The sequence below is a fragment of the Sinohyriopsis cumingii genome, chromosome 4 (genome assembly GCF_028554795.1).
Source record: "Sinohyriopsis cumingii isolate HCF-2022 chromosome 4, ASM2855479v2, whole genome shotgun sequence".
NCBI classification, from domain to species: Eukaryota; Metazoa; Mollusca; class Bivalvia; order Unionida; family Unionidae; genus Sinohyriopsis; species Sinohyriopsis cumingii.
In genome coordinates this window covers 110,220,540-110,246,844 of record NC_142964.1, presented here as the reverse complement: position 1 = coordinate 110,246,844, position 26,305 = coordinate 110,220,540, and the positions used below count along the sequence as shown (strand labels likewise).

At 37.0% G+C, this 26,305-nt stretch overlaps 2 protein-coding genes across 6 annotated transcripts in view; one reads left to right on the top strand and one right to left on the bottom strand.

The window, feature by feature from the left end:
• The window catches only part of LOC149801871 (uncharacterized), a 94,914-nt gene extending 82,891 nt beyond the window's left edge, over positions 1-12,023 (top strand). The window contains exon 19 of one of the 5 annotated variants that reach the window (XR_016420729.1): positions 1,630-1,741. Coding sequence is in view for 2 of the 5 variants with exons in the window: in XM_089956245.1 (XP_089812371.1) it covers positions 1,630-1,802 (173 nt within the window). In the remaining 3 variants the exon portion in view is untranslated. Of the gene's footprint in view, positions 1-1,629 lie in introns of all 5 variants that reach the window. The other 4 variants (XR_016420728.1, XM_089956245.1, XM_089956247.1 and 1 more) reach the window with 4 other exon arrangements.
• Positions 12,024-14,065: 2,042 nt separating this feature from the next.
• LOC149801870 (ubiquilin-1-like) overlaps positions 14,066-26,305 on the bottom strand; it is a 57,582-nt gene continuing 45,342 nt past the window's right edge. Inside the window, exons 13-15 of the mRNA XM_089956244.1 lie at positions 19,506-19,770; positions 18,981-19,065; positions 14,066-16,270 (exon numbers count right to left, since the gene is read on the bottom strand). Of these exons, the coding sequence (XP_089812370.1) occupies positions 16,209-16,270; positions 18,981-19,065; positions 19,506-19,770 (412 nt within the window). The 3' untranslated portion in view covers positions 14,066-16,208. The remainder of the gene's footprint in view (positions 16,271-18,980; positions 19,066-19,505; positions 19,771-26,305) is intronic.

Sequence of the window (26,305 nt, the reverse complement as noted above, 5' to 3'; positions counted from 1 at the left end):
ATGGGACTGGGGGAAGGCAGTTTGGAAATTGGATAGCCACCCTAAGATATTTTTTAGGCCTTTCTGGACCAACCAACAGAAGATTGAACCATAAAATCACCCACTGACAGAATTTATTTTATATATATATATATATATATATATATATATATATTACAGGGGTCAGTAAGTGTAAACATACATCTACTAGCCAGTGAATCATAAAAGACTTTTTTGTTGAAATGTCTCTGTTCAATAACATAACAAGTAATGTAGTCATTTACTTTATTTATTTGAATGGATCAAAATTTTTATTAGTCATGTTCATTTGTTATTAATCTGAAATTTGTTTTTTCAGATGTTTTTGTACATTATATGTTATATTTCTACGCAATTACGCATGGCTCTAGTTGGGAAGGGGTTTACATAATACTTCAAAATAGCATGAATTTAACATCTCTATTTCCAAATATATTACCAAAATGATTTCTTGCATCAGTGTTAAAATGTTGTGCCCCGACATTTAACAGGTTAAAAACAATGAATTGTCCAAACTTCACTCAAGAAAATTCAAGTTTGTCAAGAATATGCATGACCACATGTAATTTGAGACCAAGTAAAGTTAACCAACCAACTTTGAACTCAGTGAGTTGTTTATGACAACTCCATCTGACACAAAGCTAACACAAGCAGTGTTGACCCTAACCCTTATATCTACATAACACAAGCAGTGTTGACCCTAACCCTTGTATCTAAATAACACAAGCAGTGTTGACCCTAACCCTTGTATCTAAATAACACAAGCAGTGTTGACCCTAACCCTTGTATCTAAATAACACAAGCAGTGTAAACCCTAACCATTGTATCTACATCCACATTTGTTATCTTACAGATTACAACTACATGGACATGTACCTTGATTGTAGCAACAGGCTCATGGAAGCAAATGTTATTTTAAAAAGCAACAGGCTCATGGAAGCAAATGTTATTTTAAAAACTGATTGCTCAGGATAACTGATATGTTGGGACTTCAGTTACATGTATGACATTAGCATGTACAACTATGACCAATGCTCAATCTGAAATTCGTGAAACATCCATAAATGGCAAACTTTCAATTCTGAACATGTACTTTGTTAATTTAAACTGCTAAAACAAAGTTTAACTTAACATAAATAACAGTAGAACCAGTCAATCTTTCTTTTTCAACATTTTACATCTTGACAATTTTAAGGTATTCATTTCTAAATTCAAAGTAAAATATTTTGAAACTGGCAAATTTTTCAAAAAATCCTTTAATGAATCATAATACCTTGGGCTCACAGAGGTAGATACCTGTAAAATAAGAAAAGAACTGATAAGCACTATTAAAAATTGGAACTATGAGATAACTGCTAACACACATACTTAAATCCTGAAAAGAATCAGCCAGTGCTCTATAATGGTTACCAGTGTTGTAACTATGTTTCATGCTGTGATACCAAGAACAAGATACTAATATAAATGTCAAATAATGCATTCTTCATTGTAATTTATCTACATGTGACATGACATGTAAAGGAACAAACTGCATGGGTTTTAAAACTACCCGCAGTTGAAATTAACTCTGTCAACACCTTTGAATTATGGACTTTCTGCCATCAGCGGGCTCCTCCTATTCAGCCTCAGATTTCCTAACAACAGAAGACAGGATGGTACACGACTTAAGCCAGCCTTGTCTGGGACTACCCTTATTCTCTGCAAGGAACACTAATACAAGACCAAGGACCAAAAACAAGAATTCTGTACCCGTTAAAAAGGAAACAACCAAAGATGCACCTTAAATCCAACATAGCATCACCTGTTTTGAACTGAAATTTGTTTTCATTAATCAGATCTTAAAAGGAGGCATATAATTTTACCCACATCTTTCTACACCATGGTGCTGATCTTGAAAAGTTTGTTATTGCTGAAGAATATCAGAAATGGTTTCAACACTCAGCAGTTAAAATGAAGAAATGGTATAGCTTTGGACTCCTTGAAATTATTTTCAGTCAGACAGAATTTTATGAATGCAAGTACACTTGGAGAGGTTTTTGTTAATTTGGAATGCTGCAAAACATTTTATGGTCATCTTAAGGAGATGTGTATTTTGATTATTCATTGTACTGGTACTACAAGAGTTAAGCCCCTTTTTTCAACTATAGACTTGTCATCTTCTTGGGTTAGGCATGGGATGCATGACAGACAGGGGTATATTTACCAATTTCTCAGCATTCTTCTAGTTTCAGTTGAACTTTTACTGAATTATTGCCCCCATTTAAATACATTGATTTTGTGTCTCCTAAAACAACTTTTAAGTGACTTTCATTTATTAAAACCTAATCAATTCTGAAGATGATATCCAGGTCTAGTTTATGTTCGATTTGTACTTCTTTTTTTTGTTCCATCAAAATTTGTCTGAACTTTGCCCTAGCTTCTTTAACCAAGCTCTCTTAGTTGCAATGGCTGGGGATTTCATAGTCTAGGCACTCCTTTCATAGTTAATATTGAACATGCATCTACAAAGTTAATAAATATCCAGGTCAAGTTTGAACTAATGCAATACTCTTTTGTATGTTTGTTGACTTAATATACAAGTGAGAGAGGGAGAGAGAGAGAGAGTTCCTTTTGCGTGTAACCTTGGTGATTAAGGAATAAAAACTGAATAAACATGCATTATCATCAAATCTTATGCAACATATTTTTTGTCTTTTAAAGACTATTTTAATCCAGAGAAATGACACCTTGGCATAAACATAATGATTAAGTGTCAGGCTAACTTTTGAGTTCTGATCATGAAGGTCGTTTTATAGAATTTATGGAATCTATTTTAAAATGCAAATAATAAGACATGATTTAAACTATTTCTTGGTCTGGTTTTTTTTGGTGCAAATGCCTGCTCAATTATTGTTTTCTACTGGGAATGATAGTCCTGACACTGTCTTAGCAAACAATATTGAATTCAGGAATCATGACTCCAAAATGAATAAATATACCTAGTATGGTGATTCATATGACTGTCCTATGTTTAATAGAATACTGTGTAGACACTAGTAGTGCAAGGTCAGTTCTGAAGATCATTCACCATCTGGTCTTAAATGGTCAAAGTGTGCAGCCTTGAACTAAACTTATGCTGTAGAAATCATTGTTCTCTTATTAGACTCATCATGGCCTTGACTGCCCATCTTTTAACCCCCAAAACCAATATATTTCTTTCTTAACCCCTGTCCAAGCTATCTGTAAAGGTTGGTCACAAAAGTTACTCGATAAATGTGGGAAAAGACCATAGTTCTTTAAGTCACAATGACCTTGACCCCCAAAACACATATTTAGTTTATTTGGCAAGATCTTTATCAACACTGGCCTAGAACTAAAGTTATTATTAAAAAAAAAGGAAAAATAATCTTTTTGACAATGATCTTGACCTTTGAAATTTGTGGCCCTTATGGCAACCATCTTGAAAATCTTGTCATGACTACTCCTAAATGGAAAGTGATAATGACATGGGGTTTTCATCAGAAAGTTGGTCCTATAGTCCTAAATGAAAATGATATCATTCTGAGAGCCAATATGGCCACCATGGCAACCATCTTGAAAATGTTGTCAAGACTACTCCTAAATGGAAAGTGGTAATGACATGGGGTTTTCATCAGAAGTCTCCTTATTGAGTCAAGTTGGTCCTATAGTCCTAAATGAAAATGATATCATTCTGACAGCCCCATCATGGCAACCATCTTGAAAATATTTTTCTATCTACTCCGGATGAATGGATAGTCATGTCAACATGAGGTTTTAACCAAAAAGACTCTTCACACTGTCTAGTTGCTCCTAAAAGAAATGAGTGTCAATCTGACAGCTAATATGTCAGCCATCTTGAAAATTTTGTTATCACTACTTGTAAGTGTAAAGTTATATCAAAATGAGGTTTTCACCTGATAACTTTGATATCTAGTTGGTCCTAAATGAAAATGGGATTAATCATTTACTAAAGTAGGCAACAGTGGCCATCTTGAAAATCTTGTCACTGAAGAATATCAGAGGTTTCCACACTCGGCAGTTAAGAAGAATAGTCTGATCTTGGATTCCTGGAAATTCTTTTTAGCCAGTAGAATGCCATTCCCTTTAAATGACTCTTGTTACAGGATAGTTCTGCTTTTAGCTAAAATTGGTAAGATTGTTATTACTCTGAACTACATATTACCTATTGTGGATATGTAGTTCTTTGCAAGGGCATCCTATATAACATTAAAAGTGAAACATGACAACATACTGTTTTAGGCAGAATAAGTTTGCCTTTGGCAGATTCTGCCTGGGGTAATGAAGATGACATCAATCTTTGATACAGGTCATACTGATCTTGACCTTTTGATCCAAACAGCAAATATGTCATTCTTGTCTTCAGTACAAGCTTTCCATCATGTTTGTTCAATATAGTTTGTGTATAACTAGTTAATGTAATGAATCCATTTTTCTTTTTCTCAGTCACTGTGACCTTTACTTTCAACATGTAAAGTCCAAAATCTTTCTTGCATCTGGTACATGCAATATACCAAATTGGGTGCAGAAATGTGTTCTTTCTTCTGTCACTGTTACCTGTCCTGATCCTCAAAATCTTTAGGTGTCTTCCTTGCCTCAAGTGTAGGCAAAATATGCAATTTGGTTAAGGTATGTGGTGCAGAGCTCCAGTTATTGTGCAGAAACCATTTTAATTTTTGACCATTGTGATCTTAGCTGTGACCAACTGAATAGGTGTCTTTCTTGCTTCAAGTACCAACTAAATAGGTGTCTTTCTTGCTTCAAGTACAAACCATACACAAAAAAATATGGATGGTGTACAACTGAAGTTATTTGTGTAAAGAAAAAGGAAATAGACATACAAACAGGCATACTTCATAACAATGTTAACTTTGCTATTTAAAGCAGCCAGAAACTCCATAATCTATAGTTCAAATGCAAATGCAATTAGCCAGCCCCTTATCCAAACATTATAGTTAGCATGGTGTTTGTTCTTTTAGATCTAATTCGATTATGAATGTAATATTTAGTCATTGCCAGAATGGATATGTATCTTTATCTAATAAGATGCAAAAATTTATTCCAAAATATTAACTATTTATTTTTGAGAGTTTTCTGATCAAGCATTTAAAACTTTTTGTGGAGGACGAATGAATATATTAAAATAAACTGAATCTACCAACTGGAAACAGATCCCCAGTTCAGTAAATATTTTAAAAAACTTCCTCAAATTAGGATTTTTGTGCATCTTATTTCAGCAGGCATCAGGGAATAAAATACAGTAATTAAATCTTCATTTTCTTGTAAGGAGTCTTGCCTGATCTCAAATATTCTTCAAGAATAAAAAGGTTTTCAGGTGTAAAATTTTAAAAAATAAAATCTGATTTTTCATCCTTTCCACCATCTCTGCCTCTTAAAAAAATACTGATATTGTGTGAAGTATTATAAATATTATAATATCAAATCTCAATCTGAGGAGAAATTGGCGGCATTTTAGTGAAACCAGGAATACGGACTCTGATCCTTAATGATAAAAATACTGTAACAGTTGCAGCTGGGGATAATCTAAACAAGTGGTTACTTTACCATCATCAGTTCGCACTAAAAGGAGTTTTTGTTTTAATCCGTAACACTTGCCCAGTTTGCAAGTTTACACCTAAGGTGCTCTGAATTTTATTCATAAACTGCCATGAAAACTGTCCAATTTCACCAAATACTATTAATTCTTAAGGTACATACTCTCGACATTTGATTGGCCAATGTTAAGTCTGGCAAAATTTTCAGTCAATCAGATTGCTGCATTCTAAACTTGAGTGTAAGCAAAGATTATGGTTTATTTGTGAAATCCAGGCTTTGCATTGGCCTTGGTTTCACTATAATTCTCAAAATGTCTTCCCAAATTGAGATTTTATATATGATATTTCAGACAATAATAGCAGCAGAAACAGTGGAAAGTATGCAAAATCATAGTAAATTTAACCTTAAATTGTTGCAAACAAAAAGAAGAGTTGAAACATTCTTAAAATATGAGGAAAATCTCAAGATTTCCTCTGGGCTGTTCCATTAAAACATACATGGGACTGGGGGAAGGCAGTTAGGAAATTGGATAGCCACCCTAAGATATTTTTTAGGCCTTTCTGGACCAACCAACAGAAGATTGAACCATAAAATCACCCACTGACAGAATTTATTTTATATATATATATATATATATATATATATATATATATATATATATATATATATATATTACAGGGGTCAGTAAGTGTAAACATACATCTACTAGCCAGTGAATCATAAAAGACTTTTTTGTTGAAATGTCTCTGTTCAATAACATAACAAGTAATGTAGTCATTTACTTTATTTATTTGAATGGATCAAAATATTTTATTAGTCATGTTCATTTGTTATTAATCTGAAATTTGTTTTTTCAGATGTTTTTGTACATTATATGTTATATTTCTACGCAATTACGCACGGCTCTAGTTGGGAAAGGGTCTACATAATACTTCAAAATAGCATTGAATTTAACATCTTTATTTCCAAATATATTACCAAAATGATTTCTTGCATCAGTGTTAAAATCTTGTGCCCCAATATTTAACAGGTTAAAAACAACGAATTGTCCAAACTTCACTCAAGAAAATTCAAGTTTGTCAAGAATATGCATGACCACATGTAATTTGTGACCAAGTAAAGTTAACCAACCAACTTTGAACTCAGTGTGTTGTTTATGACAACTCCATCTGACACAAAGCTAACACAAGCAGTGTTGACCCTAACCCTTATATCTACATAACACAAGCAGTGTTGACCCTAACCCTTGTATCTAAATAACACAAGCAGTGTTGACCCTAACCCTTGTATCTAAATAACACAAGCAGTGTTGACCCTAACCCTTGTATCTAAATAACACAAGCAGTGTTGACCCTAACCCTCGTATCTAAATAACACAAGCAGTGTTGACCCTAACCATTGTATCTAAATAACACAAGCAGTGTTGACCCTAACCCTTGTATCTAAATAACACAAGCAGTGTTGACCCTAACCCTTGTATCTAAATAACACAAGCAGTGTTGACCCTATCCCTTGTATCTAAATAACACAAGCAGTGTTGACCCTAACCATTGTATCTACATCCACATTTGTTATCTTACAGATTACAACTACATGGACATGTACCTTGATTGTAGCAACAGGCTCATGGAAGCAAATGTTATTTTAAAAAGCGACAGGCTCATGGAAGCAAATGTTATTTTAAAAACTGATTGCTCAGGATAACTGATATGTTGGGACTTAAGTTACATGTATGACATTAGCATGTACAACTATGACCAATGCTCAATCTGAAATTCGTGAAACATCCATAAATGGCAAACTTTCAATTCTGAACATGTACTTTGTTAATTTAAACTGCTAAAACAAAGTTTAACTTAACATAAATAACAGTAGAACCAGTCAATCTTTCTTTTTCAACATTTTACATCTTGACAATTTTAAGGTATTCATTTCTAAATTCAAAGTAAAATATTTTGAAACTGGCAAATTTTTCAAAAAATCCTTTTATGAATCATAATACCTTGGGCTCACAGAGGTAGATACCTGTAAAATAAGAAAAGAACTGATAAGCACTATTAAAAATTGGAACTATGAGATAACTGCTAACACATATACTTAAATCCTGAAAAGAATCAGCCAGTGCTCTATAATGGTTACCAGTGTTGTAACTATGTTTCATGCTGTGATACCAAGAACAAGATACTAATATAAATGTCAAATAATGCATTCTTCATTGTAATTTATCTACATGTGACATGACATGTAAAGGAACAAACTGCATGGGTTTTAAAACTACCCGCAGTTGAAATTAACTCTGTCAACACCTTTGAATTATAAACATGAAATGAAGCCCCTCACCAACTGGACTGGTAGTGCAACCAGAGTAACACTATGCAGACTTTTGTATACACATACCAATTTTTATATTAAAATTTTTACCTAGGAAATCCTTCAAAGAAAACTTGTGATATTTTGGACAATTTATTAACATTACCTAAATAAAACAACCACTGTTTTACTTTGTACCTGTTGGCTACTTTCTGGATTACTCCATTCTGCGTCAAGTATTGAAGATTATTTATTTTAAGAGCAACACTTGTATTGTTGATGGCAGTTTCTTCCTCATTAACCTGAAGTTCAGCTTCTGTATCTTATACGTCAACATAAAAAGATGTTGTTTTGTACTAAACTCACCAAATGGTCCACCACAATGATTCACAGTATAACAGTACTGACACTTTCTTGGATTTCTGTCTGAAAAAAGCAATAAAATGTCATCTAGGCTATGACAGAAACTATTAAAAGAGTCTTTCAATGGGAATCACACTGTAATGACCAGTTAGAATTTCTAGGAACCTAAGATAAAACCATTTCTTCTATTAAGCTGCTGAGTGCTGAAACTATTTGGTTATTTAGTGATTTAGCACCAGGGCATTGGAATAAAGTGCCTTGCTCATGTTGGGTGGAGAAGGACTTTTAACTTAAGCTCAATATATATATATATATATATATATATATATATATATATATATATATATATATATATATATGTGTGTGTGTGTGTGTGTGTGTGTGTGTGTGTACCAGAGATATAACAAAAAAAAGAAAAAAATAATATAAACCTTGAGTAAACCTAATTTAAATTTCATGCGGTTATTCCAACTTTTCAATTAAAAGAAAAAAACAAAAAAGGCTAAAACTATTTTGTCTCATCATCATTGCTGGCCTAACAAGAGTTATTATTCCCTGTGAGGATAAGGGGCTGTCCATTTAGTACATATGCAAACAGTCATTCCGTCCCCTCCTCATTGAAGGGTGAGGTTACTTCTACCCCCTCCCCAATGGGTCCCTGTTTTCAAGCAAAAGATGTTATCTTTCACTGTTTGATAATCTCACTAATTCCATAAATTTCAGAGTTACATTTTTATTTGCTCATTATTTTTAGAAATATTAAAACTATATTGCAGACATGATTTTGGTGTTCCATAAAAAAGCTGAAAAAAGTTTATGGGGGTGTTTTGGGGTCCTCCCCCAACGGGGTCTAGAGGGGCAGTGCCCCTGATCCGGGGATCCAGGGGTTTGAAGGCCCCTGACCAAAAATGCATTTTACTCTTACAAAACTGCTCCTGGTGCAACCTGTGATGATAAAATAAACCAAAAATAATCATCTGAAAACCTAATAAACTTAACAAAAATGTTCAACTTGATTTCAATAATTATCACAATATTTATTGTCACATGAATTTGTTCTCCAATACTATTGATGTTGAAGTTATTTCATGTGCATGTCAGTGTTCACATCGTAATTAAGTCACAATAATTTGTACATTTTTGCAGAAAATATATTATACTTCTCTCTTTTCATAACAAATCTGTAAAATAAACACCCAAGTACATCAACTGTATACAAATAATCACACACATTCACTTGTCCTTTTCTCCAATGGACACAACCTGTTGATATGCAAGTCAAGCTCTTTTTGTGGTTTTGGCAAAGATTTCTTTGGCCTTCCTTTTTGTCACCACTGACTTTTTTGGCTCAATGTGCAATTGTTTCTTTTCCTTCTTAATGAGAGCCTTTTTCCTTTTCAAGCTGGTTCCTGTATTGGCGACGTGCATTATGCATATTCTGACAGAGGGAGACATCTGTTCTCTCATGCAAGAAATCGTTCTTCTTATAGTAATTAATTACATTTTTTCCAGATGCCTTCTGAGCTTAAATTTTTCCATATGCAGCTTCTTTTTTAGGAGCTGTTCCAAACTCTTCCAACCATGATTACCATAATTCAGATCTTTCTTGCAGATGTCACAAAATGCCAGCGTTCAGTTTTCTTATAAACTGACCAACTCAATTTCCACCAACTTTTCACTCCAGCCATTCCCATTTCCATATGTTTTTTAAACCTTTATCTAAACTTTTATGTCATGGTCTCTCTTAACAACTCGGGACGCCATGTTTTACAAGTATGCTTCTTCTTTCCATTGCCATCAGTTTCCACTACACAAAGATTCATTGGATGAATTTAAACCTTTGACCAATCAGAATACTCTTTATAAGAGTCGCGTGCTAACTAATATATGGAACAAATAATTTACAAGGATTGTTGTGGAATGGGACCGGACAGATTGTTTTTAAAAACTAGATCAGAGATTAAAAAAATGGACTATATCAAGAAAAATCTGATTCAAGACAGGACAAAAGCAGATTTCCACTTTAAAATGGAGAAAAATGTCTGATATTGCAAATATTGGATGCAGATGAGAGTTTTGGCTGCCATCCATCATTAAAACCAGAAAAAGACACAGGGGCTCGTCTAGTTGCTTACAATTTACTAATCAGTTATATATGTACTATAAAAAGCTACAAGGGAGGACACTTCTCTCCCTTTTCACACAACTTGTATGGCCATGATCACACCAATTTAATATGCAAGTACTATGTGCTGAATGGTTGACTGCCCTCTCAATGACCAATCAAGCTTGATATACTACACAAATTTACAACTTGTTTCCTTGATACTTTTCATTTTTAAAATTGGTAAGGGTGTACAAACAAATTGGATAGTGTGAAAATACTATAGGTTTTTTATTGTTGGCTATGGCAAAAAGGTTTTATTGTAGCTTTAATAAAATTATGGTCATTAGGTGTGTATGTCCAGCTAGGTCTTATCCCCACCCCTATTCACAAATATTCAAACTTACCAACCCCCTGTGTACATGCAAAATGGACAGTTCCTAACAAAACAAAGTTCATTCCAAAGCCAACATAAGATTCACACTGAAACTAATACATGTGAAGTCAATCAGACCCCTAGTGCATTCATCATGTAAATTATGCTAGTGAATAAAAAGTAGGCATGGAATGTAAAGCAGCACTTTTGCTGTATGGTATTTATATTTTGGAGATGATGAACTGTCCAAAAGTTTAGCAACTTGACATGCACAAAGACAAAATCTAAACATAAAGTCAACAATGTTTAATTCAACCTGCTACTGTGATATCATTGTATTTAAGTTTTGAGACGGCAGGATACTAAGCAGAAAGTTGTAATAATCATCTAATTGTTAACTAGCCACAACTAAATACATTGTTACTAAATACTTGCATGGTTATGACCACCACCAATGAAAATAAGAACCGTAACCCATTAAGAAACTGAAGTATCAATTAAAAAAAAAAAACATTTTGATTCAGATCAAAGAAAGTTACTTTTTGATTAGGTATGCATGGTATCATTTCTATGCAGAAATAACTGGAAGATTGGATGAACAGTGATTTAATACTCACCAACTCATTGGTTTGAAGATAATTTTCTTATTTTTGTTTAATAATTTTATCTTCCTTTCCATATATTGCCACTTATTACAATATTTCTTTCACTGTAGTTAAACAAAAATAATGCAATTGAATCAAACAAGTTCACTTAAACGTCACGTAAAATACTTCATACACACATACTATGGTAATGCCAATGTTATAATACTCTGCACTTCTTCCAATCCAACCTTAAAACATCATCAATCCAGTTTTTCCTCCGATAACCATTTAGTTCAAATTTTGTGAAGCTGTATTCCAAAAACATCGGAATTATCTATTGGAGCTGGACATGGAATGATTGCATGTTGGAATTAAAGTCTCCATTACACATAACTTGACAAGCATTTGTTTCTGCTGGCAAAAAATTAAAAAAAATAAAAAGAGAACAAAATGAAAACCAGTAAACAAAATAAAAAAATAAAAAGAGAAACAAAATGAAAACCAGTAAACACTCCTTCAATCAATTAACACAAGGAAACTAATGCAAAATCTGCCCCCCTTCCCAATTCTGTGTGCATCAGTCATCTTGAGTTAACTACATGAAGTATGTGTTGTAATGGTTTTTGACCAACAGAAACGAGTGTCTATTATAACAATGCTCGTAATGATTGAATAAAGAATTTTCACTAGTCTTTTACCACCTTTTGATTAGCATGCTGAAAAAATAACAGAACTTACCTCTAAGGCGGTCAATTATTTCTCTAGGCTGTGCTTTTTCAACCAAATACCGATTTCTTCCACGGTTTAAAACATGTCTCACCACCATTACTGTCACAATCCAGCTACATTCTGTTCTTTTCGCAGAGCGCATTGTATCAGATCCAAATGAAGCAACCCAAGTCTCGCAAGACTAAAATTAATGTGACCACAGAATTTATACTTTCATTTTTGTAAGGATATTTGTTTAAAAAAGTCTGCTAGTTTTTCATTATGGTTAAGAAATTAAGATTTTCACTTTGTTTATGATTTAACTACAAGTGCAATGTCACATGGTAGGCTTTCCTGACATATTTATAGCTGACCAGTGAGAACATTTTATAGTTACACAAATACAGCTTGCATAATATAAATTATAAAATGTACATGGTCGAATGGCTGCACACTTCTAAAATTTAAGATCAAATAAATCATGAATCTGATGATGGGATATCTAAAGTGGAAGTTTTTGATTGCTTTTAGCTTGAACAGACCTCCAGAGCCAATTATTTCAACCACTTATAAAAGTGATTTAAAATAAATAAACAACCACAGACAGAACTAAATTTTGAAACTAAACTACCCTGGCATTTATGTTTTTAAATGTGCTGTCCCCAGGTATATTTTAACGGAACAGCCCTCAGAGATCAGGTAAGAATCCTTTAACGAAAATTCAAGAATGAATTAATCCATTCTAAACCCTGATACCCACTGAATATTCTGTAAGTAAATCACTGTTATCACCAAGTAAGAAGAAAGATATTAAAACTTTACAATTTGAGGAGGAAATTTCTTTGTGATATTTTAGTCAAAATGGGGACCAAACTATTCTTCTCATGGTATGATGGTTTTCTCAACTGCATTTGCAATGTATCATCAATCAACTTTGCTTCCCATTGACCCCTGTAGCTAGATGAAACAGTTCCAACCACTCTTCAATCTGATTGGATGCAGCTGAAAATAAACTGCTCCAATCAGGTCTCGTTACATTTACCCAGAAAAGCAATAATCACATACCAGCACATATTAAAACAGGAATACTTGGACTTTGTTTTCTGGTCAGTTCCTCTCATTCAAATCTTTCATACACATTTTTCTTTAGAAGCATGACATGTTGTCATTATGGAAGTCATCCTATTGAATACCTAATATGAGTAACAAGTTTTCTCATTGGTCAATTGATTTCCAATGCTACTGGCAGTAACCCTTCATCTGCATGAGGGAATGTGTTCAAAATACCATTTCAGCTAGCTATATATGCCAAAGTTCAATATGGAACAAAAGTGAGTCAATGATCCTTGGCAACTAAATATGTGGTTTTCTCTGCCTCAAATTCCCCTCAATAATACTACATGCAGTTGGTGCCCTTCGTGGTCTAAAGCGCTTTTCGTTACGGATCACTGCCATCTCACCTCTGTCTGTGTAGGTTCAAGTCTCGGATTTGGCTAATGTGGGTATTGAGAAAGCCTGCCAGTAGCTTCTCGTGGGTTAGTGGTTCTTTCCGGGGTTTTCCCCCCGAGTTCTTCCTCCACCATTAATACTGGCCACCATGTATAGCCTATCGTGTGCTGAAAAATGGCGTTAAACCCTACAACAACAACAACAACCACATGCAGTCTATTCATATTTACCTGACAAAGACTGCTGCATTTAATTGCATTGGATATACCTGACTGTCAGATATAAAATGTAACTTAAGAACATTGTAATGTCTATGTGTACATTACAGAGACCACTTGGCAACCCAGAGCCCCCAAAGTGATGCATTGATGAAAAGTACAATACTTTCCAACTTGCAGATGGAACATCATACTCATTTAAACGTTTTAAAATATTTTGTTGTATAAACACAACAGTCAGTTCGACAGAGATAGGCTAAAGTTGAGACAGCTTTCAGGACTTCCTGTACTTGATGCAAATTTTAAGAATAATGCAAATAAAAACAGCAATTGAGCAATAAACAACAAACAGCAAAAAGACTGGATGGAGATTTATTTTCTAGCAACAAGACTGAATTTGAATATCCTGTTACAAGCAAACATGATGATAAATGGAGCATTCAGAAAAATTTGCGATAAATGATTTTGATTGGTTGAATTTTAACAGATGTTTCTCAGATTTCTGTTTTCTGTAACTTGTAGATTACATGCGCAAGACATGCTGTTCTTGGTATTGAAGTATTCTTGTGTTCTTGATATTTTGTAAACAATGTCGTAGACATCCATACTCTATTCCAGGTGATAACAAGACTGAAGTTTTACACCTGAACAAAGTTGCTGTATTCTTAACACAGGTAAGCACTGCAGTCTTGTATCCCTTAACATCTTTAGGATGTCAGCATTTTGGTTATTTTCATGCTTGAATTCCTACTCAATGTTGTCAAAAACAAATGACTAAAAGATGTACCAAACAAAATATTTATCAATCCTAATGTGTTTTAAATTCAAGACTCTAGAATCTGTAGGCAAGGTGGTAGGAGATTTTAACTGAATGAGAGGCAATTACTGCAGAATATTTTTGAAACTGGCAGTGCAACTAAAGATAAACGCAGAAAAGAACTTTTAAGTTACCCCTGTTTTGTAACATCACTTGTGCCTTGAAGTAAAAGATAAAAATGTGATCAAAAGAAATTCAGGTTAAATTCCATATTGATCTATGACTTGTACCAAAGGCCCTCAGTTAGTACGAAAATCTCAGGTTGATAGAAGTATATTTGGTAGTTCTGGATTGTTCCAGTAAAATATCCATGGGACCCAGGGAGGGCACTATGAACACAGTAGTTACCCGTAGCTGCAATTAATAATTTTTTTCATGTTTGTATGAACTCTGAGTTATCAGCATACAATGGAATATTTTTTTTTTAAACTGTTCTTCCAGGGTACCAAGAATGTTTCAATAGAACAAACCTTGCTATTTTAACTTCCAGTGACACATAAGGTCAATATTGTACTTTAAATAATATGGTAATGCAATCACTGATCTTATACATTTCTAGTAAACTTAAATTGGGCAAAATCCTAGGTGGCAATCTAAAGAGTAATGTTCGTTTAGTGCCATTTAAAATATATCACTATAATAGAAGATGGTCTGTATTATTGTATCTTAAAACAGACACCATGTACAGTATTACATACTTAATTAATAAATAGTTACAAAATCTTAGCTACCATCTTGTAATAGAGTGACCTCAACAGTATTCTGGAAATTGATGCCACAAGAATTATTGTTACAGTTTTACAATTAATGAGAAATTAATATTCATGAAAAATGAAACAAATTCGTAGCAATATATAGTCATGAATACAACAATTGCATTTTGTTTCAACATTCAGTTAATTCATGACATATATTTATAGCATACATACAAGGATCCTGTACAGATATTTCACAAAAATCAATTCTGTACATTTGTATATATTTGTTGCATGCAAGTGTACACATGGAACATTAGTATCTTTAAATAGAAGTACATTAATTTCAAACTATGACAAACACTGCAGCTGTAGTAACATGGATAAAAGACCACTGAGCACAACGACAATTCATTAAAAATGGTTTCTAACACTGCTGATGGAGATCAGACAAAATAAAATAGTATTTGTGGTTCTGGTTACATTGATTAAAAAATTAGGGTAGGTAGGTCAGTATAAACTTTTTTTTGTTGGTGTGGATTGGTTTAAATGAAGCATAAACTTAGAAATAAGCATGATTCACATCCTGAATTTAACTTTGATCATAGTTACTTCCCTTTGCAAATTTACTTTCTGCCCCCCAAAAAATTCTTCTCCTTTTTGTTATATTTCTTTTTCCTCCCCAAAAACTCGAGTTGGCAGGGGAAAATATTATTGGTTGGATAATCAAAACAACATACTTTTTAATTTAACCTTATTGACATCTGAGTGTAAGATAAAGACACTAATCCAATAGTCCAAAGGCAAATAAACATGACCATTCTTACATTTCTAAAGCTCCTGTCAAACCAGAATGTAAATAAAGATAAAATGGAAAATATGAAGACTGTCTCTTTGCTTAAGAGATTATTGTTTCACAGTACACATAGCTGCTGGCTAATAACAGACGATGAAAAAAGTTCAGCTCTCTATGTCAGTCAAATATCCTGTCAGCGATTCTGAATTAACCTGTCAATTGCTGCATTCACGTCCCCAAGGGTTGCTTGTAAGGCTGAAAGAAAAGATAATAATATATATTAAACACTCAGTTCTTGCCTTGTGTGAAAAATTAATGATGCAATCTGAAGACTTTTATGCAGCTCATCTATCTTTGTTGTTGTTGTGTGGTTTAACGCCATTTTTCAGCACACGATAGGCTATGCATGGCAGCCAGTATTAACGGTGGAGGAAGAACCCGGGAAGAACCACTGTCACCATGAGAAGCTACTGGCAAGCTTTTTCACCGACCCATATTGGTCAAATCCTAGACTCGAACCCATGCAGACAGGTGAGACGGCAGTGATCCATATCAGATAGTGCTTTAGACCACTCGGCCACTCTTCGCCCCAATGGCAAATAGCAAATATAGGTTACTACTGGCAAATGTAAGTTACCACTGGCATATTTTGGATCTCATCAAGAATTGCATGTGTCAGTCCAAACACAACTGCATGAACATACTCCAAATACTGTTTATATTTAATCAATATCATTTTACATAAAGGGAATCCAAGTTCATTTAAAGCTGCACCATTGCACCACTGACCTCAAATTTCTATCACTGGCACAAAAAGCAGATTCTTGAAAAGACCAAAATATATGATCAAATCACTGATTTTGAACTGACCGAATTAATTGCACACCATACTGGTTTGCTCAGTAAACGGGACCCCTCAATAAAGTCTGCAGGATCAGTTTATTTGCCTATTTGAAATGTTACACTGTTTTGATAATCTTGTACATTAATTGAGAGCAAATGGATGATAACCAGTGGCAGAAAACATAAGGATGAGGAGATGCCTCTTAAGCAAACAAATATGCTGCATTTCCTAAACAATGTAAAAACTGTAGAATCAAGCAACAGTATCTGATTATGAAATGAATTTTCTTGAATAAACCAGAATACAGTAGTCCCCCTCTTGAACGGCCCCCCTGACCAGCGGCCACCCGCTCCTTACGGCCAGAATCCGTTGGCACCGACGAGTTTGTGTTCAAAAGTACCCCTCGCGAAAGGCCACCCGGCTAACGCGACCAGCGGCCAGCATATTAGTGCAAAATCATAAAATTTACCCCTCACAAGCGGCCGCATTTTATTTGAATATGTATTCAGAACCAGTATTGTATTCATAACGTGTGTTAAGTAATCCGATTTCTGTTTCCCGATGTCAGGTTTTCGTTACTGAAAGAAGTGTTGAGTAAAGTACATTTACCACTAAGGTTAATTTACGCCTCACGAGAAGCCAAATTTATTCCATAAAAACCGAGAAAGACTCCAATTTTAATCCATACAAAAGGGTACGTACATGTAATCCAATTAGCCTTACTGCTGTGTTATCATAAGATGTCCGGTTTAGTCACTGATAATTGTTAAGAATACAATTATCGAACAGTAGAAACAGCTGAGAAGTGGCAGTATCGATGTACAATACCCAAGTCAGCAGGAAAATGGTTTAATAGCCTTTATGGCTTCCCTTAGTAAGATGTTGAGCTTGTTCACTTTGGTAATCAGTGGCTATTACTACTGACAATAATTGTCAAAATTACGAATCCTAGCAAATCTGCGTGATGTTAATGGTACATATCGAAGCCGTTTTGGCTTCTCTCATCTAGTTTCAAGAAATGTATAAAAACAATAGGGTACCAGACTGCGACTAACGAATCACGTGACAAGATCACTTCCTTTAAAAACACACGGCAATTTGTTTAGATGCATACAAAATTGTTTTATCAGTATTGTAGTTGGCAACATGAATAACTTACTGCAAAAAGATCAACATGTCATCGAGGAAAACAAAAATTCTCAGTTTAGAGGAGAACGTGAAAGTAATTCAACTGACGGGGTGGGGTGGGGTGGGGGGGCGCGCGTCAAGGATCCTTGCAGAAAACTAACGTCGGGAAGACTCAGATAAACAATATCGTGAAAGATAATGAAACAATTCTGCAGAAGTGGAAAGGTGAAATGGACGGAGAAAGGAAGATTGTTTGAGCCAGGAGACGTTTGAATCCTGATTTGAAAGACAAGAAAAAGCAAAAATTTTGTCAGTTGAACTGGGATATGACGACTTTACCGCAAGTAACGGATGGTTGCACAGATTTCAAGTGCGACACAGTATCAAGTGTTCTGTCATTAGCGGCGAATCAGCTGATGTTAATAATGAAGTTGTCGAAGACTGGAACAAAAGACTAAACGATATATGCAGGGGATATGACAGCAAGGATATTTTTAATGTGATGAGACTGGTTTGTTTTTTAGATTGTTACCAACAAAGTGACGTGATGTGAACTGTAACATAATTATAAAGACAGTGTTAAAACTGTATCAATGGTTATTCATAGCATTCTTTTGCAAATGATGACAAAGTTTGTTTTACGTTTATTTCACATCATGCATGTAATTTTTTAATTAAAATATTAAATATTTAAAATTAAATGTACTTGTGACTTTTTTCATATGTATTTACTATTCACATTTGTCATCCCCCTCTAGAAAGGCCACCCGCATTATAAGGCCACTTCCCTGCTGCATTAGGGGTGGCCTTATAAGAGGGGGACTACTGTAGCTACAAATGTCCGTGACCCTGATTTTTTTCCCTCCAAACTGAACCCACTTTTTGACACGGTTCTGGTCCTGTCTATTTTTTAAAATTACTGGAAAACTATACTGTTCATTACATGTGGAAAGTGTAAGACTCATTACGACTTCTTGCAAAATCAAACCTTACCTCTGATATTGGCATCTCTATCAATAAAACCCATTGCTGCTAACTGCTCTAACTGTGGAGCGTAGAGCTGTTCAGGCGGCTGATTCTGAAAAAAAAAACAATGAAGTCAATGATGTGTATGAGTTAAATGCTATTGTTCCCAAAAAATTGTCATAAAAATGGCAGTTACGTTTTTATTCTATAATAAAGGGTTCATTAATAGCTCATTTAGTTTTAATTCTACAACAAAGGGTTCAGTACATCAGTGCCTCCATCTGCACAGGCACCTTCAGTATATTACTACAAAATTATCAGCATATTTTTGTTGATGGAAACAGGTGCTGCTAGATCACAATGTGTGTAATGACATTTTCAAAACTTCCCCATGACAACAAACATACAGTAAATGCTGTCAAGTTCATATGTCCAGTGGATTCTTGACAAACTTCTTGAAACTGTAAGGAAGGATGGAAGAACAAAACTGATGAACAGTTAGGACAAAAAAGCATACAAGAAGATTGTTAAAGCGTCTTGTCCAATGCTTACAATATTTCCTTGTGCCATCATCCTGACCATTTGAGCCATCATATTGCTGAAGGGGTCAACACCAGGTGTACCTGCCTGACCCTGGGCTGGAGCTGTGGCTGTGGTGGAGGTAGGTGATGCTGTAGTTGTTGTAGTAGAAGTGGTGGTGTTAGTTGTGGTGTCAGTAGAGCTGCTTGTGGTAGCTGGAGTGGTTGTAGCTGTTGTACTTGTGGAGGATGAAGCTGGTGAACCCAATCCAGCTAATGGCATCACCGTTGGATTGTAACTGAAATTAAAACAAAATATATTTTACTTAATAGTTCTGACAGGACTGCACAAGCAGGCAGATGCTATCAAATGAGTGTAACAATTCAGATGAAACTAACCAAAAGGTAATTTAAAGTTTAAACTGGATTGATTGTCATGTGTTATGATGTCACACAGAAAGCACCGCATATTGCAAAAACTACACCCTACACCAGTAATGATTAGACTGGACATCCTCTTATCATGACTCACATGAGTACCTGGCTGGCACTGTAAACATCCATTGGGTTTGATAATTTGTCTAGAAGGTATGTGATGACATCTAAGGTGAAGATCACTCAAAAATCAGGAGTAAAGAGACTTTTGAAAATATAAATTTGTATTTAAAGTTTAACACACAGCCCAGCGACCTTTGAACTTTGTTGCACACTTGACAGTAGTTTAAAAAAAGAATTGTCATTTTGGTGTACTTAAAACAAATTATGAGTCATATTGTGAATAAATGTGCATTTCAACAAATTTTACATTTGGTCTGGAGTGAATGGATTTTGTTTTCATGCTGATCGACTGGATTTCTGGGTCAATTCAGTGCAATAAGGAGAATGGATTTCAGCTGGAAATGTACTCGAACTCCAGTTGTTTCGGTATGTAACAGGTTTGCAAGAAATATCATTTGGATTTGCAGAACTAAAACCTTACATTTTGAGAAAATTCAAGATGCATATTATCATTCTTATTACCAGCGAAAGCAGACATGTTTATGCCCTGTCCATTGCATCTCGCTGTTGGAGAGAACCCAGCTATGATCTGTATCATACTTTGCATCTTCAATAGCAAGCCAAATGTTGTATCTAAAATAGTTCTGCGGTGGAAAAGGAAAGGCAGCTGTTGTGCAACACCCCATTTAGCCAGTGGAAATAATATGTTTTTGTCATCTTGGCTTATTGGCTTTGAGGCTATAGTCATCTGATCTATGTCATCAGCCAATGCTCTATTGAGCATCCTTGTTCTTTTCAGGACATGTGGCTAATGAATTACATCAGCGTGGGGTGGAAGAAGGGCATCCAAAAGTGACAGATCAGCAGTACATGATTAAATTTCACCATTAATACTGGCCAGCATGTATAGCCTATCGTGTGCTGAAAAATGACGTTAAAACCTACAACAATAACAACAAAAATATTATCGCCCATACGGGCATGTTCGTCTGGTTAATGTCCATAAGCGGACGATTCAATTGATCCCGGGGGAAGGAATTAGAGCCTCATCCCCCAGGCATTAATGTGCATAAAAGGCATTATTTAACTGAGCCGTCAGTTCTTGGGTCAATATGACTGGCTTCATAGACCCTAGCGATCTGAAGGTAAGGTTATACTTGAATGGGGATAGACCCAGCATGCACTCTACAACTACAACAACAACAACAACAACATGATTAAATTAGTTTTACTCCCAAACTGTAACATCAGTAGTAGCTTACCTGTCACTATTATCAAGCTGAATTGTAACATCAGTAGTAGCTTACCTGTCACTATTATCAAGCTGAATTGTCAGTAAGGAGGGTAACTCATGGACACTGAGAAGAGAGTGTGTGTGTGATTTGGATTTTTAACGTAGCTTTAACAATTTTTCAGTCAGATCACTACAATGTGTGCAGTGTGGCAGTTTATGTCTAACACTGGGCCATAATGCTGCAGACAAGTAGCGTAATGTCCCATCCAGTTACATTATCCTGACACCAGGACAACCAGTCCTAACACCAACCTCTTAATGCTGAGTGCCAATTAAGGCAGCTGCTAGTACCATTTATATTGTAAGTCTTTGATATGATTCGGTCCGGGTTTGAACCCGCGACTTCTTGCATTCAAGGTGGGCATTCTAACCAATTGGGCCACCAGAACAGTCGAATTTGAGAAGAGTAAAATGTGGACAAATCACTCCCCTTTCTAGTCCAAACAGCAACTGCAGTTATGTGTGGCAGTTGTCTGGGTAGCAAATTGTGCAGTGATGATCAGACCCAAAGAGAAAATACCCTGGCTCTTTTGTGCTAACGCTCAATGGTAAAAGGAAGAGAAGGTTATGTGTATGAGCCAAATTTTAAATTGGACAGAGTTTTAAAGTTCACTATAAAGAGCTATTAATGATGAGGCCTTCTTATTAGCATGAAACCACTCTACTTGCAGACATTTTCTCTTCATAGTGTTTATATGTTCTGACTCAATGGTCATCCAAAAATGAATAAGGATGCCTATAAAGCACATTCATCAGACTGGGTCAATGCACATGTTCTAAGAAAGCAAATTTTTAGTAAATTATGTTTCTCCGAGAATACTTACCCGATCACATTAACGTTAGGGATATAAGCCTGCTACCTCTCGAATCCAGCCCTACCAAAAGGTGAAAATTCGTCTTTTCTGTCTATCTCATATAGACCAAAGGGCAATAACTCTTGCCCCTTACCTCCCCTTGCCACCGCCAGGTGTCACTATTTTTTTAAGCTGAGCGATATATATTATACGAAGATGCTTGCATAGCGGGGTGGTTGGGAGGGTTTTTAAGTAATGTGATCGGGTAAGTATTCTCGGAGAAACATAATTTACTAAAAATTTGCTTTCTCCTTCAAATACATTCCCCGATCATTAACGTTAGGAGAATAGGTAATAGGAGGAGGGAATGCTGAGCATCCTACCTCCACCCCGGGTACCTTCTAGGGAATGATGGCTGGATTCCCCATTTGAACGATAACCCGTTCTCCTAATTTCATCAGCAACACAGCCTAGGGTCTCGTGATATGTGACCCCTATATACGGTTAAGAAGATAGTTATTAAAATCTTCTTACCTACGAAATTTCACTGGCGAATCCAGCGAAGCTGACAGGCTGTGCTGATTGTTTTAAATGGGTCTGGTGGTCATCTGGGCTGCTGACACCAGACCTACCAGATTCAAGGTTTGCCTCTGCAAAGCCAAATCTCTGAGATAAAAACTGGAGAAGGTTGACTCTGCATGCCAGCCAACAGCTTCTATTATATCTCGGATCGAAACATTGCGTTTGAATGCAAGGCTCGCTGAAATTACTCTAATCTCATGAGCTGTAATCTTCATGAGGCGACTCTGATCTTGTGAGACCTCAGAGTACGCTGAGCATATAACCCACTTCAGCCATGAAGCAAGGGCTTGAGGGGTGATATCCCGTTTACCAGCTTTGACTGGAAGAAAGAGGCGCTTACGTGTGTCCCGACACGCCTCTGTGTGTTTTAAATAGTGCTTGAGTGCACAAACAGGATCTTGCATGGCTGTTGCTCTTGACTTATCTATGAAAGAGAGCGAGCGAATGACGATTCTTTGATTGCCAATGGATGGTAACCTATTTTTGGCTACAAAGCCTGGTTGTGTCAGGAGGACCACCAAATCATCTGATCTGAACTGAAGAAAGTTCGGGTCACTGGAAAGGGCATGTAACTTGCTCACCCTGCATGCTGAAGCTAAGGCTATCAAGAAACATGTTTTGTGTGATAGTAGCTTTAACGAAGTGTGGGCTAAAGGTTCAAATTTGTCTGAACTGAGCCATGTTAAAACCCAGGACAGATTCCATTTTGGAAACAGGGTGAGGGATTTTGGTCGATTGAAATCAAAATTGGCTAAAAGATCCGATAGATCTTTATTATGCCCAATATCACATCTACCATGATGGCGGAATGTGTCTGATATCATGGAGCGGTAGCCTTTGATAGTAATTGGGGCCAACTGTTTCTCCTCGAAAAGCCAGAGAAAAAAGTTGGCCAGTTGAGGGATTGAGACACTCAAAGGGACGATGTTATTGATATGGCACCAGTTTCTGAAAACATGCCACTTTCCCTCGTAAGCCTTCAGAGTGGAGGGTTTTCTTGCTTTTGAGATTCTCTCCACAATCGAAGATTTAATTAAATTGTTTGTCTCGCAAGGCTGTCTGGACAAGAGCCAAGCGTGAAGAAGAAGACGGTCCGGGCAGGGGTGGAACACCCGTGACCGCGGTTGTTTGAGAAGATTTGGGCTGGTTGGAATCTTCCTGGGTAGATCTATCGCTAGATCGAGTAGATCAGTGACCCAGGACTTGTTCCATCTGAGAGGGGCAATCAGAATCATCCAACAGTTCTGACCCCTTAACCTCTGGATTATTTTTGGTACCAAAACCGTGGGAGAGTAGGCGAATGCCCACAACCCCTCCCAGCTGATTGACAGAGTGTCCACGGCCCAAGCCTCTGGGTCTGGAACCGGAGAGATGAAGGTGGACAACTTGCGATTCCACCTTGTCGCAAAAGGATCGATCATCAGACACCCCCAAAGTGTGCAAATCCGAAGAAAGACTGATTGATGGAGTGACCATTCCGTGTGAATGACTTGACCTTTCCTGGACAGAGTGTCGGCCAAGACATTGAGTCTGCCGGGAATGTGTCTGATTTGTACGTTGATGTGGAGGTTGTCACACCAACGTAGAAACTGCCAGATTAGAATGCACAGGTCTGGTGATTTGGTGCCCCCTTGTTTGAGGAGGTAAGTCACCACCACAGAGTTGTCTGACATAATGAGGACAGTTTTTCCTGAGAGTTGATCCTTCCAGAAATGAAAGGCATTGATGACAGCCCTCATTTCTAAAAGGTTGATGTGGAGAGGCCTCTCCCCTGGCTCCCATGTGCCGCTGACTGTAGCGAAGTCCGGCAACAGGTGGGCACCCCAACTGTAGGTACTGGTGTCGGTACATACCGTTATATCCGCTTGGGGCATCTCCAGAGGAATCCCCGTGGACAACCAACAGGGGTTGTGCCACTGACGCAGGAATGATCCTATCTCGGGCGTGATCATTATTGTTTGATTGAGGGGACTTGAAAAGGGGCGCCATTGTGCCAGTAACGTCATCTGTAAGGGACGCATAAAAAGACGGCCAAGCGGGATCAAGTCCGCCACCGCATTGAATAATCCGAGGAGTTGCAAGAATTCTCTCGCTGAAATCCACGTCCTGTTGGAAACGGACTCTACGAGTTCGACGATCTGGATTACGCGAGCGCGAGGAAGCCGTACAAGATTCAGATCAGTGAGAAACTCCATACCCAGATGGACAAAACTCTGGGATGGATGGAGATCGGACTTTTTCCAGTTCACAAGAAAGCCAAGATGATCTAAAAGTGCTAAAAGATCGTTTCTGCCTTTGAGCAGAATAGAACTTACCATATGTTTCTGGAGGATGTCGTCCAAGTACACTGCCGTCCCTGTAGATGAAGTCGAGTGGAACAGGCTGACGACGCAATCCATAACCTTGGTAAAAGCCCAAGGGCTGATGTTGAGGCCAAAGGGTAGGACCTGGAACTGATAAACCGCGTCGTGGTAAGTGAATCGGAGAAATTTCCGTGACGCGGAGTGGATAGGGAAGTGAAAATATGCGTCAGTCATATCTAGACTGACGGCATACTCGTCCCGCCGGATGGAAAGATGGATTGATCTCGCCGTTTCCATCTTGAATTTCGGTGGTAAAATGTATTGGTTGAGGCGACTCAGGTCGATGATCGGCCTCAACTTGCCGTTTGCCTTCTGGATAAGAAACAGCCTGGAATAAAACCCCGGCAATTGCGTTTTTTTCACAATCTCCACCGCCCGTTTTTCTATGAGCGACCGTATCTCCTGTTGTAGAAAGGTATCCTTCTCCCGATCGGACGGTATGTCCGTGAAGAGGGGAGAGGAGGACAGGGGAGGGGGTTGGATAAATGAAATCCGAAGCCCCTCCGAAATGACCTGGATCACCCAATCGTTCTAAGGAAAAAAGGTGGTCCAGTGGTCCTGAAATTGCAGGAGGCAGCCACCCACAGGTAGGCTGTCCGCGGGTGGTGGGGAGGGTATGTCAACTTTTAGAGTTAGGAGGCTTGAAGACGGAGAAACTTTGTTTCTTACCGCCTCTGTATGGTTGCCTCCTAGCTTGCCTCCTAGACTGTTGTCTCCTGACATTGGGTTGGGATCTATACTGCACATTTGATTGTAAGGATCCCTTGTCCCTGGTCTGCCAATCATCCCTCCGCTGTGGCAGGGGCTGATTTTTTCTAAAACGTCTGTGAGGGTTGGGCGGTGAGTTGGAGGGGCAGTTCCTGAGCTGCCTGCTTCCGAACTTCTTCAATTTTTCCTCCAAAGAGTAAAGGCAATCATTGATCTCCTTAATTTTTGCCGACTGGGGAAGGAGCCGGAAGTACAGCGTCTCTTCCTCCCTGTCAAGATCTACAGACGCCTTAACTTTGTAGTCTCGAGTGGCAGTAGGAGGTGGAGGCCATTCTGAAGTTGTTAACACCCTAAAAATTTCTTCCACTGCCGCCTTGAAGCCAAACTCAGTCCGTTCCATGGTTGGATCTGTGTACGGCTGATTTGCAGGAGTTTCGTCACCCTCACTGTGTGCCGAGTCGTGTTCTGGAATAGCTTGCATTTCTGGACAGAGCATACCAGGTGGCATAGATGACGCAATTCCGTCATCCTTGACACTGTCACTAACTCTCCCTTGTGGATAAGCCATGAACATATGGACGGCCGGCCCTGCCGG